General features: G+C 45.0%; 1 protein-coding gene across 2 annotated transcripts in view; it reads left to right on the top strand.

Moving 5' to 3' along the window:
* Positions 1-11,962, top strand: part of hps4 (HPS4 biogenesis of lysosomal organelles complex 3 subunit 2) — a 43,183-nt gene extending 31,221 nt beyond the window's left edge. Inside the window, exons 11-13 of one of the 2 annotated variants that reach the window (XM_052032273.1) lie at positions 2,267-2,396; positions 6,171-6,273; positions 7,579-11,962. In XM_052032273.1, coding sequence (XP_051888233.1) covers positions 2,267-2,396; positions 6,171-6,273; positions 7,579-7,750 — 405 coding nt within the window. In that variant the 3' untranslated portion in view covers positions 7,751-11,962. Of the gene's footprint in view, positions 1-2,266; positions 2,397-3,717; positions 4,282-6,170; positions 6,274-7,578 lie in introns of those variants that run through there. The other variant, XM_052032274.1, reaches the window with a different exon arrangement.
* The last annotated feature ends 538 nt before the right edge of the window (positions 11,963-12,500 follow it).

Genomic DNA, 12,500 nt, shown 5'->3' with positions numbered 1-12,500 from the left:
ACACTGGGTGCAGATAAGACAGAAGTAACAAATGCCAGCAAGCTTCGGGGAAAGTATAGAGTTAATGGCAGCACCTTTTAACAGCACTGATGTACAGAGAGATATTGGGGTCCAAGTCCATAGCTTCCTGAAAGTGGCCACACAAGTAGTTAAGGTGATAGGGAGGGAAAGAAGGCATAAGGCATGCTTGCCTTCATTGGTCAGGGCATTGAGAATAAGATAAGATATCTTTATTAGTCACATGTACATTGAAACACACAGTGAAATGCATCTTTGTGTAGTGTTCAGGGGGCAGCCCGCAAGTGTCACCACGCTTCCGGCACCAACATAGCATGCCCACAACTTCCTAATCAGTACGTCTTTGGAATGTGGGAGGAAACCCATGCAGACACGGGGAGAACATACAAACTCTTTACAGACAATGGCCGCAATTGAACCCTGGTCGCTGGCACTATAATAGGGTTACACTAACCGCTAAACTACCATGCCTGCCCTAAGAGCCAGGAAGCTGTGTTGCAGCTGTATAAAACCTTATGTGCAAATCTGGTAGACCCATTACAGGAAGGATGCGGAGGCTTTGGAAAGGGTGCAGAAGAGGTTCACCAGAATGCTGCTTGGATTAGAGGATATGTTGGACAAACTTGGGTTGTTTTTTCTGGAGTGTTGGAGGCTGAGGGGAGACCTGATGGAAGTTTATACGATTATGAGGGGCCTAGAGAGGGCAAACAGCCAGAATCTTTTTCCCAAGGTAGAATTGTTAAGTACTGAAGGACATGCATTTAAGGGAAGAGGGGGCAAGTTTAAGGGAGATGTGGGGGCAAGTTTTTTTATATATACAGAGAGTGTTAGGTGCCTGGAACGGACTGCCAGGGGTAGTAGTGGAAGCAGATATGATAATGGTGTTTAGGAGGCGTTTAGATAGACACATGAATATGCAGGGAATGGATCATGTGCAAGCAGAGAAGATTTGGTTTAATTTGGCATCATGTTTGGCACAGACATCGTGGGCCGAAGGGCCTGTTCCTGTGTTGTGCTGTTCTATGTTCTCTTACTCCTGTAAATGATCTTGTTTGACAGGTTACAGCTGTGAGTCCCTGGTGTGGGCACAGCCAAAAACTGAGAGGATTATTTTAACCTTGATGGAGTCACCATCATCACTGGACATGATGGTTTTATCCACCTTTTTCCTGAATGGCTGCTCTTGAAATTTATTCTTGCGCGCTCCTCCATGAGCACCCCTTTAAAGTTACCTGCTCTGTCCTTACTGCCCCTTACCCGAGCTCAGACACAGCAGAGCTCTTTGTATGTCTTGGCACTATGTTTGCTCACTCTTGACAAGGAACCAGATTTATCATAGAGGGTGTGACATTATCCTGAATCCTGTTCGATAATAATCAGTTACTCCCATTCTCCAGTTATGAGCTTTGTATAACTTGCCTTGTCGACCCACTGATGTACTTTGAAGATAGGTGCAGTATGCTGATAGGTGTACTTTTGGATAGTTATGTAAATAGTAAGCTGTCAGTTCTCCATCTGTACTGATTTCAGCACAAGTACTAACAAGTTTATTTTAAATTTGCATTAATTTAATGTACCTCCTAATCTATTTAATATTGGAAAGGTTAAGCACTTAAAGACTGGAAGCTAAAACAATTTTCTTATACTTTTAACATTTTTGCAAACTTTGCATGTGTGCCCAGAACTCCAGTTGCATGAAGCTGTCTTTCACAGCATTACACGATTCAAGATCTATATTTTATCCCGAGTGAACATTTCACACTACTCCAGAACTTTTGACTGGGCACTTCCTGGGACAAGTCGTCCTTGTCACTCTGGATGCTGGATTGGAAACCCTATTGGTTAAATTCTGGTGATTCAACTTTCATCCTCCCCTCACCCTTCTGATGGCCACTGATACCCCCTCCCAGGGTTGCCGATGGAATTCTTGATCTCAGACTGCATCCCCACCTGCCACGATCCTCCAGTCCCAGTCATGTAACCTTCCCACCCACTCCGTCAGTCTGCGGCCCCTGCCCCAACTCCTGTGTGGCACACTTTCAGATAGAGCGCTCATTCGGTTTCGGCCACTGCTGACGTTCCCACGAGTGAGAGAGCCATTGGGGGCCCCCAATCCCCATCATTTGGGTGTGCTTGTAGTTTTAGGCTGGGACATCTGACCCAGTATCCACTGCAATTATACAGTGCCTGCTATTTATCTCTGTCTGTCTTGACCAAGGGACTCTAACCACTTCTGCCTCTTCCACAGTACCACAGCTCTCTGGCCTCCTTAAATGGGTTAGAAGTGCACCTGAGTGAGACTTTACTTGGCAGGAATTTCTGCAACTTACTTGGCTTTAACTTTGCACATTATGACTGCATTCAACACATACTGACAGGTCAGTAATAGTTGTGTGGGTCTGTGTGTGTCGGGGAGGTGGGCAGGAAGTCTATGGGTATGGTTTGTGTGTGTGTGTGTTCATTCTCACACATGAATGCTGAACATGGTATTGTGGTATTGGTTTATTATTGTCATTTGTACCAAGGTACAGTGAAAAACTTGTCTTGCATACCGATCGTACAGATCAATTCATTACACAGTGCAGTTACATTGAGCTAGTACAGAGTGCATTGAGGTAGTACAGGTAAAAACAATAACAGTACAGAGTAAAGTGTCACAGCTACAGAGAGTGCAGTGCAGGTAGACAATAATGTGCAAGGTCACAACAAGGTAGATTGTGAGGTCAGAGTCCATCTCATTGTATAAGGGAACCATTCAATAGTCTTATCACAGTGGGATAGAAGCTGTCTTTAAGCCTGGTGGTATGTGCCCTCAGGCTCCTGTATCTTTGACCTGATGGGAGAGGGGAGAAGAGAGAATGACCCGGGTGGGTGGGGTCTTTGATTATACTGGCTGCTTCACCGAGGCAGCAAGAGGTAAAGACAGAATCCAAGGAAAGGAGGCTGGTTTCCATGACGCGCTGGGCTGTGTCCACAACTCTCCGCAGTTTCTTGCAGTCCTGTGCAGAGCAGTTGCCATACCAAGCCGTGATGCATCCAGGTAGGATGCTTTCTATGGTGCATCAATAACAGTTAGTGAGTGTCACGTGGGTCGACGGGTAACCATGGAGAAGCCCTCTTCTTTATCCCACAGTCACAACTTGTCCATTTTCCAGCAACAACGTTCAGCCAAAGTAAAAAAAAAATTACCCCAACTGACCGAAGCAATAAAAGCCAGTGTAATCTTTTCCGCTGTCACATTCTGCATAGTTCATTTGGTACATCCAACTGAGATAATGGGAGAAACTCCAGTGTTGAGATATTCAGACTTAAATCAGAAAACAAAATGGAAATATCCAGCATCAGCAGTATTCTGGTTAGGGATTTTCAGGTTTAAAACCTGGAGCAGATATTTTCCTACCACACCTAAGGGTTGGTTGTTGGTGTCTGAAATATCCTATCCTTATGATGAAAAATGCACTCAAGGATGTTGGACCAGTTTATCACAAATGTGCAGCAGTCACTTGTCATAGAACCCACACAAAACATTGGAAGAACTCAGCAGGTCAGACACCATCTCGAATCCAGGTGAAGGGTCTCAACCCAAAACGTCGACTATCCACTTCCCACCGTAGATGCCCCCTGATCTGCCAAGTTCCTCCAGCGTTTTGTGTGTTGTTGCAGATTCCAGCATCTGCAGTCTCTCTTGTGTCTTCATAGAATTCAAGTTGGAAAAGGCACAAAGGAGGAGAATGTACAATCTGAAAAGGGACCAGCAGATGTCCTCGGTGGTCCCTACTCTGGACAGATCCACACTTCTGGAGACATGGGAGACTGCAGAACACTATGAACACTGAAGAAGGGTCCTGACCCGAAACGTTGACCGCCTGCTTTTCTCCACAGATGCTGCCTGGCCTGCTGAGTTCCTCCAGCATCATAGTGTTTTTCATCTAGATTCCAGCATCTGCAGTCCTTTGTTTCTCTAGAACCATAGAACAATACGGCACAATACAGGCCCTTCGGCCCACCATGTTGTGCCGCCCTTCAAACCACACCTATGACTATCTAACCCCTTCCTCCCACATATCCCTCTAACTTAAATTCCTCCATATGCTTATCTTGAACTTGTCCAATGTATCAGCCTCCACCACCACCCCAGGCAGCGCATTCCATGCACCAACCACTCTCTGGGTGAAAAACCTCCCTCTGACATCACCCTTGAACTTCCCACCCAATACCTTAAAGCCATGCCCTCTGACAATGAAACCATTGTCCTCGGAGACTGCAGATGCTGGAAATCTGGAGCAACACACACGAAATGCTGGAGGAACTCAGCAGGTCAGGCAATGTCTATGGAGGGAGGTGAACAGTTGGGCCAAGACCCTTCATCAGGACCGTCTCGGCCCAACTGTTCATTTCCCTCTGTAGATGCTGCCTGACCTGCTGCGTTCCTCCAAAACCTTGCTCCACACCCCTGGTTTTGTTCACGAAGGAGTAGATTGAATTCTGAGTGGGAATGAGATTAGGGGAGCTGGCCAAAGCATGATTTGAGGCTTCGAGGAAGCTTTTGAAGTGGGGAGAGAGGCGGCAGTTTAAGAAGAGGGCTGCAAGGTTATTTTTCTAAGGGTTCTGTCCACTGTTAGGTCACAAGGGTGAAGTTGCATAATTGTCCACTCGCAAATGATCTGAAGATGAAAAGCAAGTCTGGATGAGGGTTTAGAAGGTTTTGTAAATGAAGATTAATGTCTGGAATTATAATGGCCCTGAAGTAAAAAGCCAGTATCAGTGAGTGAACTTTAGACGAGGAAGGGAAGGAGACAGGGAGCAGGAAACCACATCGGCCAAAGTGATAGCTTCTGTAATTGCAACCCTGCTGGTAAGTGCATGAACTTGCTGATCCTCTCTGTAATGGATGGAGGTTGAATCATTGCTGCTTTTGCCATGTGCTGGAGCATTAGTTCCCTATCTTTTAAAATGAAGCTCCACTTACACTGCAAAATATGCAACCCAAATGTGCAAGGAGTTGGGTCTGTCTCAGCAATTGCCAGTAATCCTACACCCAGGCCAGCTAGTGTGCAGAATACACTTTTATATATTATTGCTATTCTTGCGAAGGTTCTAAGTATGTTACCTCTGCTGCAGTGACTTCCTGGCCCAGATTGGAACCATTGCACTAGAGGGTGCTTGATGCCTATGAAATAGGGCAACACGGTGGCGCAACTAGTGGAGCTGCTACCTCACAGCACCAGAGACCCGGGTTCAATCCTGACCTCGGGTGCTGTCTGTGTGGAGTTTGCACGTTCTCCCTATGATTGTGTGGGTTTCCTCCGGGTGCTCAGTTTTCCTCCCACATCCCAAAGAAGTGCAGATTGGTCGGTTAATCTGCCACTGTAAATTGCCCCTGGTGTGTAGGTGAGCGGTAGAATCTGGGGGGAGTTGATACAAATAAAAAAAATGAGATTACTGTTGATGGTCAGTACAGACTCGATGGGCTGAAGAGCCTGTTTCTGTGCTGTATCTCTCAAAGATCCCATTACCAATGGACAGGTGGGTGGGGAAGTGGTCAATGAAATCTATCAGACCAAACTGTAACATTGCATACAATATGGTTCAATAGAGCAAGACACGTATTGTGAAAGCTCTAGCAACAAAACAATTCTTCCCTCTTATAAGATATCTTTATTAGTCACATGTACATTCGAAACACTCAGTGAAATGCATCTTTGCGTAGTGTGTTCTGGGGGTAGCCCGCAAGTGTCGCCACGCTTCCGCTGCCAACATAGCACGCCCACAACTTCCTAACTTGATAGGATGGTGGAGGCAAACTCATTGGGGGCATTCAGGTGGGACTTGGATGGGCACATAAATGAGAGGAAAATAGAGGGGTATGGGCATTCGGTAGGCAGAAGGGATTAGCTATGCCGGCACAACATTGTGGCCAGAAGGGCCTGTTCTGTGCTGTACTGTTCTATGTTCTTAACCTGTTTGTCTTTGGAATGTGGGAGGAAACCGGAGCACCCGGAGGAAAGCCACGTAGTCACGGGGAGAACGTACAAACTCCTTACAGACAGTGGCCGGAATTGAACCCAGGTCGCTGATGCTGTAATAGCGTTACGCTGACCACTACACTACCATGCAATTGAATAACCACTACCATACTTTTTACTTTAAAGCTCAGCTCTCTTCTGGGGCACAGAAGGGTCACTTTCTCAGAGCCACTTCCTTGATGCACACTGACTTGAACTTCAACAGTGGCATTCGTGAGATGACTGTCAGGTACGTAGGATACTGGTGCACTTGGAAGGTTTGGTTGGGTTGGATGCACGTTTATTAATTTGGGGTTTGCAGGTCCAGTCAGACTGCAGGTTTGAAGTGTCGTGAGTGGCAGCAAGAAAACAATGGGTGACGACGTGACTGCTGGGGGAGCACCGTCGATTATCCTGCATGAACCCTCACCTTTGGCTACTGGAATCAATGTAAAAGCAGAAAATGCTGGAAACGCTCAGCAGGTCAGGCTGCATCTGTGGGAAAAGAAATGGGGTTAAAATTTCAGACCCTTCATCAGCTGAAAATAATGGGTTTTCTTTAAGAATTAGTGGATGCCAGCTCCATAAACGTGTCTCTGTAGTTCCAGTTACTTGGCAAGTCATTTGACTGCAGGGAGGGCGAGAATGCTGGTTGATTTAGAGAGACCACCGTTAGACCTCCCAGGACCTTGGTTCGATCCTGACCTTGGGTGATGTTCGTGTGGAATTTGGCCATTCTCATTGCATAGGTTTCTGCCAGGTCCTCCTGTTTCCTCCCACATCCCAGGTTGAATTAGTAGGCTAATTGGCCAGTGTAATTTACCCCCTTAGTGTAGATAGGTGGCAAGTAAATCAAAGGAGAGGTGATGGGCTTGTGAGAGAGAATAAATTGCAGAGTTAGAAGGAAATAAGCAAAGGTAGAATGGAACTGATGGGATAGGACTGGGAGCTGGCATGACTTAGTGGGCCAAATGGCCTCTTTCTGTGCCATAATGTATTTCCCTGGGCTCCATGGGCTGCCAGTCCTGATGAAGGGTCTCGGCCCGAAATGTCAACTGTTTATTTCCCTCCACAGATGCTGCCTGACCTGCTGAGTTCCTCCAGTATTTTTTGTGTGTTGCTCCAGATTCCAGTGTCTGCAGGATTTCTTGTGTCTCCGATTAGCAGTACATTTTTGGCTGCGAAGTGATTTGGATGAGACTTGAAAGGAAATGTATCCCATTTTCCCTTAGTTTTCAAATGAGTGTTTTTGAAGTAGTAACACAGTTGTAAAGTAGCACAGCAAGATCCGACAAGTCGGTGTCATTTGAGGGACTTGTATTGGCCAGGACTCTTGGAAGAACTCCCATGCTCTTCAAAATAGTACAAAGATTTTTTTTTATTAAAGATTCCCCCTGAGAGAGGTGATGGGGGATACGATCTTATCTACAAGGTGTTACTGCTGACAGAACAGCACTCCCTTGGTACTGACAGCAAGCCTAAACTTGGATGCACAAAGTAACAGGGACATGAGTGAAGATCAGCCTTCCTTAATCCTTCCCACTTTCTCCAACAGAAATGCCTCCACTGCCGTTTACAGCTGCCGCAATTCTGCCCAGGAAACTCACTTCCAATATCTCGCAACTCCAGTCCGCAACTCTGGGGTTCCGAATCCTCACGACAGTGCCTTTGCTTTACCGGGAAGAGCCAAGCAGAAGCTGCTAAAGTACGGAGTGAACCTGCTCTGAGCAGCAGCGTTCTCCAAGATTTAGACTGCAGTATTATACGAACAATTGCTAGCACATTTATTTTTAAAAGAGCAAATGAACAAAGGTATATTTTAAAATCGCACATCCTATTTACAATCATTACTGGGGGTCTGAGGAAGTGCTCATTGTTTCTCTGCTTAAATTGAGTGATACCTGGACCACCCTAATAACTTGCTTTGGTTTTGTTTTGGGGGCTCTGGAGAGAGAAGAGAGATCCAAGACAACTACTCCGGGCTCGAACCAGGGTTTCTGCCCTTTCTGCAAAATAATTGACAGACCAGTCCAGAGAATCTGATGGGAGACCTTTTGTGAAGCTAACTGTTGTGTCAGGTGAAATGGAATATTGGCAAAACACTTATGGGAAGAATTGTCAATTCCTCTAATTTTTCTGGTTAACTTTCACTGCAGTCAAAGAAAAGCAACGGTTTGCGTTTATATAATGCTGTAAGTAAAATGTCCCGGACTCTCCAATGGATGGTCAAGCAGAATTTGATGCTGAGCCATGTGGGAGATACTGGAACAGGTTACCCAAAGTTTGGTCAGAGAAACCTTTAAGGAACATCTTGCAGGAGGTTGGAGAAGCAGATAGATTTAAGGAGGGATCTGCAGACTTTGGAGGCTGCTGTAAATGGGTGATATCACTTCCAAATTTTGACCATTTGAACAGAATGACACTATTAGAATACTTTTAATGTTTTTATTCTCAGTGTTTTTACTCTTGCTCCTGTTGTATTGTGGGTGCTGCCCAGTGTAACTCTGGAGGACATCACAACAACTTCAACCTGACATTCAGTGATATGCATTTGCTTTTTCAGGGGTGTGAACCCTGGCCTCTTTACCTTGCCCCCTCTACCCATGAAGCTCTTGAGACTAATTATAACAGCAGTCTGCTGCTCCTAATGCAGCACCTGATACTTCCTGGAAGCCAGGTTTGTTAAATGATGACTCCATCCACCCTTATTGATGTACGTATATCTAGGTACAGGTTAACATGCTGATTTGACAATCCAATATATAGATGGTTTTTTTCATGTGTACTATAATAGTATTTTTATAGTAACAAATGAAAATCTCTTGATATTAATGGTTTTTCTTTCTCGGTTATTTAACATCCAGGGGCACATGATATTTTTCCCTTGGTTAAGTTTTGCACTTTACACAGAAGCAAGTAACCTTAAGGTTATTGATAACTAGGAATGGTTTTCTTAACATTCAAAGTTTTGCCACAAACCATATAATGGAGTTTAATATAGAACACCTGAACATGTATTTTATTGAATGCAAGAGGTTTTAATTTGGGGGGGGGGGGGGGGTGAGGGTGGGAGGAGGTAAGTGAGGAACATAAGAATGCTAAGGACCCAGTTGGTGCAGATGACAGGTTAACATAGAACATTACAGCACAGTACAGGCCCTTCGGCCCACAATGTTGTGCCAACATTTTATCCTGCTCTAAGATCTACCTAACCCTTTCCTCCCACATAGCCCCCCATTTCTCTATCATTCATGTGTCTAAGAGTGTCTTAATGTCCCCAATATATCTACACCCACAACCTCTGCCAGCAGTGTGTTCCACGCACCCACCACTCTCTGTGTGTAAAAAAAACACTTACCCCTGACATCCCCCTTATATTTTCCTCCAATCACCTTAAAAGTATGTCCCCTCGTGTTAGCCATTGTCGCCCCGGGAAAAAGTCTGTGACTGTCCACTCGATCTATGCCTCTTATCTGTCTGCACCTTTCCATTTCAGATGTTGATCAACAGCTCTGTTTTTTAAACACTACAATTCCTTCCTTAAATTTTTGATGCAGTGTTGAAAGTTTGCGAAACTGGAAGCTTAAGATTTGATCTGTAAAGTCATGATTTCTGTGATAACTTTACCCAGCATAGGATGGGATGGAGGGAGAACAAACTTGCTCAAAATCCTGGATCCAGTGAGCAATTGATAACAATACAGAAAACATGCACTTAGCTGGTGGTTCCTACCCTGGGAGAGGAAGCCATCCGTCTACGTTGAAATCATTAAAAATGTAAATTTAACGTATACAGTGATAGGTGTCTTATACTTACAGCAGACTAGCGTTATTGTGGTCTGGCATCAAACAAAGGCTGATAGATTGGAGAAACAAATTAACAAGAGAGTTCGTTGAAGCCACCCTTTATAAAATGGCTCTAGATATATGCCTGGAAAGGAGCAGTGAATAGCAATCTTGCATTGAGACGTCTCGCTAAATTGTGTTAAGATGTGTTGTAAAGGAATGAGCTTAATCTAATCCTTTCTCATTCCTAAAACCTTTCAAGATAGATTCTCTACTCAAATAGGGAGAAGATTGATCCCATTATTCTTATATAATGTTTTAGTGAAAATGATATGAAATAATTTATAGCCAATTTCATTGCTTGCTTACTTCAATGAAAAACTTTTATCGCTATAAGTATGTAGCATTTTTTTTTACTCTCTCTTCCCCGAAGACCACCAAGAACGAAGCACAATTGCCTACCGTCATTATAATGCTGTTCCAAAGTATATCTACGATCAGGAGACACAAGAGACTGAAGGTGCTGGAGAAGTCACAAACAATCTGCTGGAGGAACTAAAGCCCTGACGCAGAGCCTCAACCTAAAAAGTCAACAGTTCCTTTACCTCCCGTCCACCCCCACAGATGTTACTCAACCCACTGAGTTCCTCCAGCCGATTGATTACATCTATAAATATGTGGGAGTCAATACTGCATCTCTGACACCACGATTTAATGATGCATTCTCAACCTGCCTCACTCACTCTCGTTCCTCTTCAGCCTCAATGAAGGGGCTGGGTTTTTTTTATAGCGTGGCAGCACCCCATCTATAATTAGCCTTGCAGTCTTGTGTTTTGTACAGATTTAGTACTTCTTGACAGCAGGACCTTGCAGTGTAATGGAGACACAAGAGACTGCAGATGCTGAAATCTGGAGTAAGAAAAACTAGCTGCTGCAGGAACTCAGCAGGAGTGCAGATGAAAGGTCTTGACCCAAAACGCTGACCATCCATTTCCTTCCACAGATGCTGCCTGACCTGCTGAGTTCCTTCATGTTTTTTTTAATTCCTTGCAGTCTAAGCTGCAACCTGACTAATCATTTATTTACTACTTATCAACATATATTATCTGTTATCTGCAATACTGATAGATCCTTGTTTTAATGGTGCAGTAAACCTCCGATAATCTGGCATCCTCAGGCCTAGTGAGATATGGGCCATACGCAGGCAAATGGGGCTAGCTCAGATAGACATCATGGTCAGCATGGGTGAGTTGGGCCAAAGGGCCTGCTTGCGTGCTGTGTGACTCCATGACTGTGATGGTGTTGGACTGGGAGATTTTCCAGGCAATTGGATGTTACTCCAACACCCTTTCAGTTTGTTTTTCTTTACTTGTCACACTGAACCCATGAGTTTAAAGGGAGCAGGGTGTAGAAGCCCTGGCTACTTGATGGTCGGCATGGACAGGGTGGGCTGAAGGGCCATGTTTCTGTTCTTCATGACTGAGAACCAAGTGAGTCTCAGCTTGTCATCCCAGCACTTCCGCACCCGGCTCTCTCCACGCGTCTACCCATTTCCTGGTACTCCTGACACCCCCCCCCAGCTCCTCCCCCTTGCACACTGAACCCCTGGCTGACCATCCCAGACTACGGAATGAGCCACATGCTGAACCATCGGGATTTCCAAATGATCGGATGCAGATTCCTGGAGTTTTACTGTACTTTGTGGAAACTTGGAAAAATCGACTGTACCAAACATGAGAGATTCAATGTACTGAGTTCATGCATCTGTGCAATAAACAAGCTCTGCAGACTGTAATCTTCTTTGAGTAAAGTATCGAGGGTCCAGATAATTCTAGTGAATTACTTGCTAAATCCTTCATTGCCATCCTGTGGAGTGGTAAGATGCTGGGTTTTCTCTAAGCTCCTGACTAACATCAATATGTCTTCTGTCATCAGTAACAAATTGCATTTCCATAGCACCCTTTTTCATAATGGAACAGGATTGTTGATCAAACCAAATTTGGGACGATGCCAGATAAGAAGATATTAGGAGAGATGATCAAAACCTTGGATCAAACAGGTAGGTCTGAAGAAAATGGAGGAGAGGAGTTGGTGAGTTCCAGAGACAGAATTCAGGCCTTCAGTAGTTGGAACCACTGTCACCAAGAGAGTGGATTGAAAGTCAAGAATGCAGAGTCCAGAATTGGAAGACAGAAGAGATTATGGAAACATAGAAAACCTACAGCACAATACAGGCCCCTTCGGCCCACAAAGCTGTGCGAATACGTCCCTACCTTAGAAATTACTAGGCTAACCCATAGCCCTCTATTTTCTAAGGTCCATGTACCTATCCAAAAGTCTCTTAAAGGACCCTATCGTATCTGCCTCCACCACCATTGCCGGCAGCCCATTCCACACACTCACCACTCTGAGTAAAAAAAAACCTTACCCCTGACATCTCCTCTATACCTACTCCCCAGCACCTTAAACCTGTGTCCTCTTGTGGCAACCATTTTCAGCCCTGGGGAAAAGCCTCTGACTATCCACACGATCAATGCCTCTTATCATCTTATACACCTCCTATCAGGTCCCCCCTCATCCGCCATCGCTCCAACGAGGAAAGGCCGAGTTCACTCAACCTGTTTTCGTAAGGCTGGAGGTATTTAAGAATAGAGGTGGTCACAGAGATGGGGAGGGACAAGACCGTGTTCAC

Source organism: Pristis pectinata, chromosome 17 (assembly GCF_009764475.1).
Source record: "Pristis pectinata isolate sPriPec2 chromosome 17, sPriPec2.1.pri, whole genome shotgun sequence".
In the NCBI taxonomy this organism is placed as follows: Eukaryota; Metazoa; Chordata; class Chondrichthyes; order Rhinopristiformes; family Pristidae; genus Pristis; species Pristis pectinata.
This window is presented reverse-complemented; position numbering and strand designations above follow the sequence as displayed.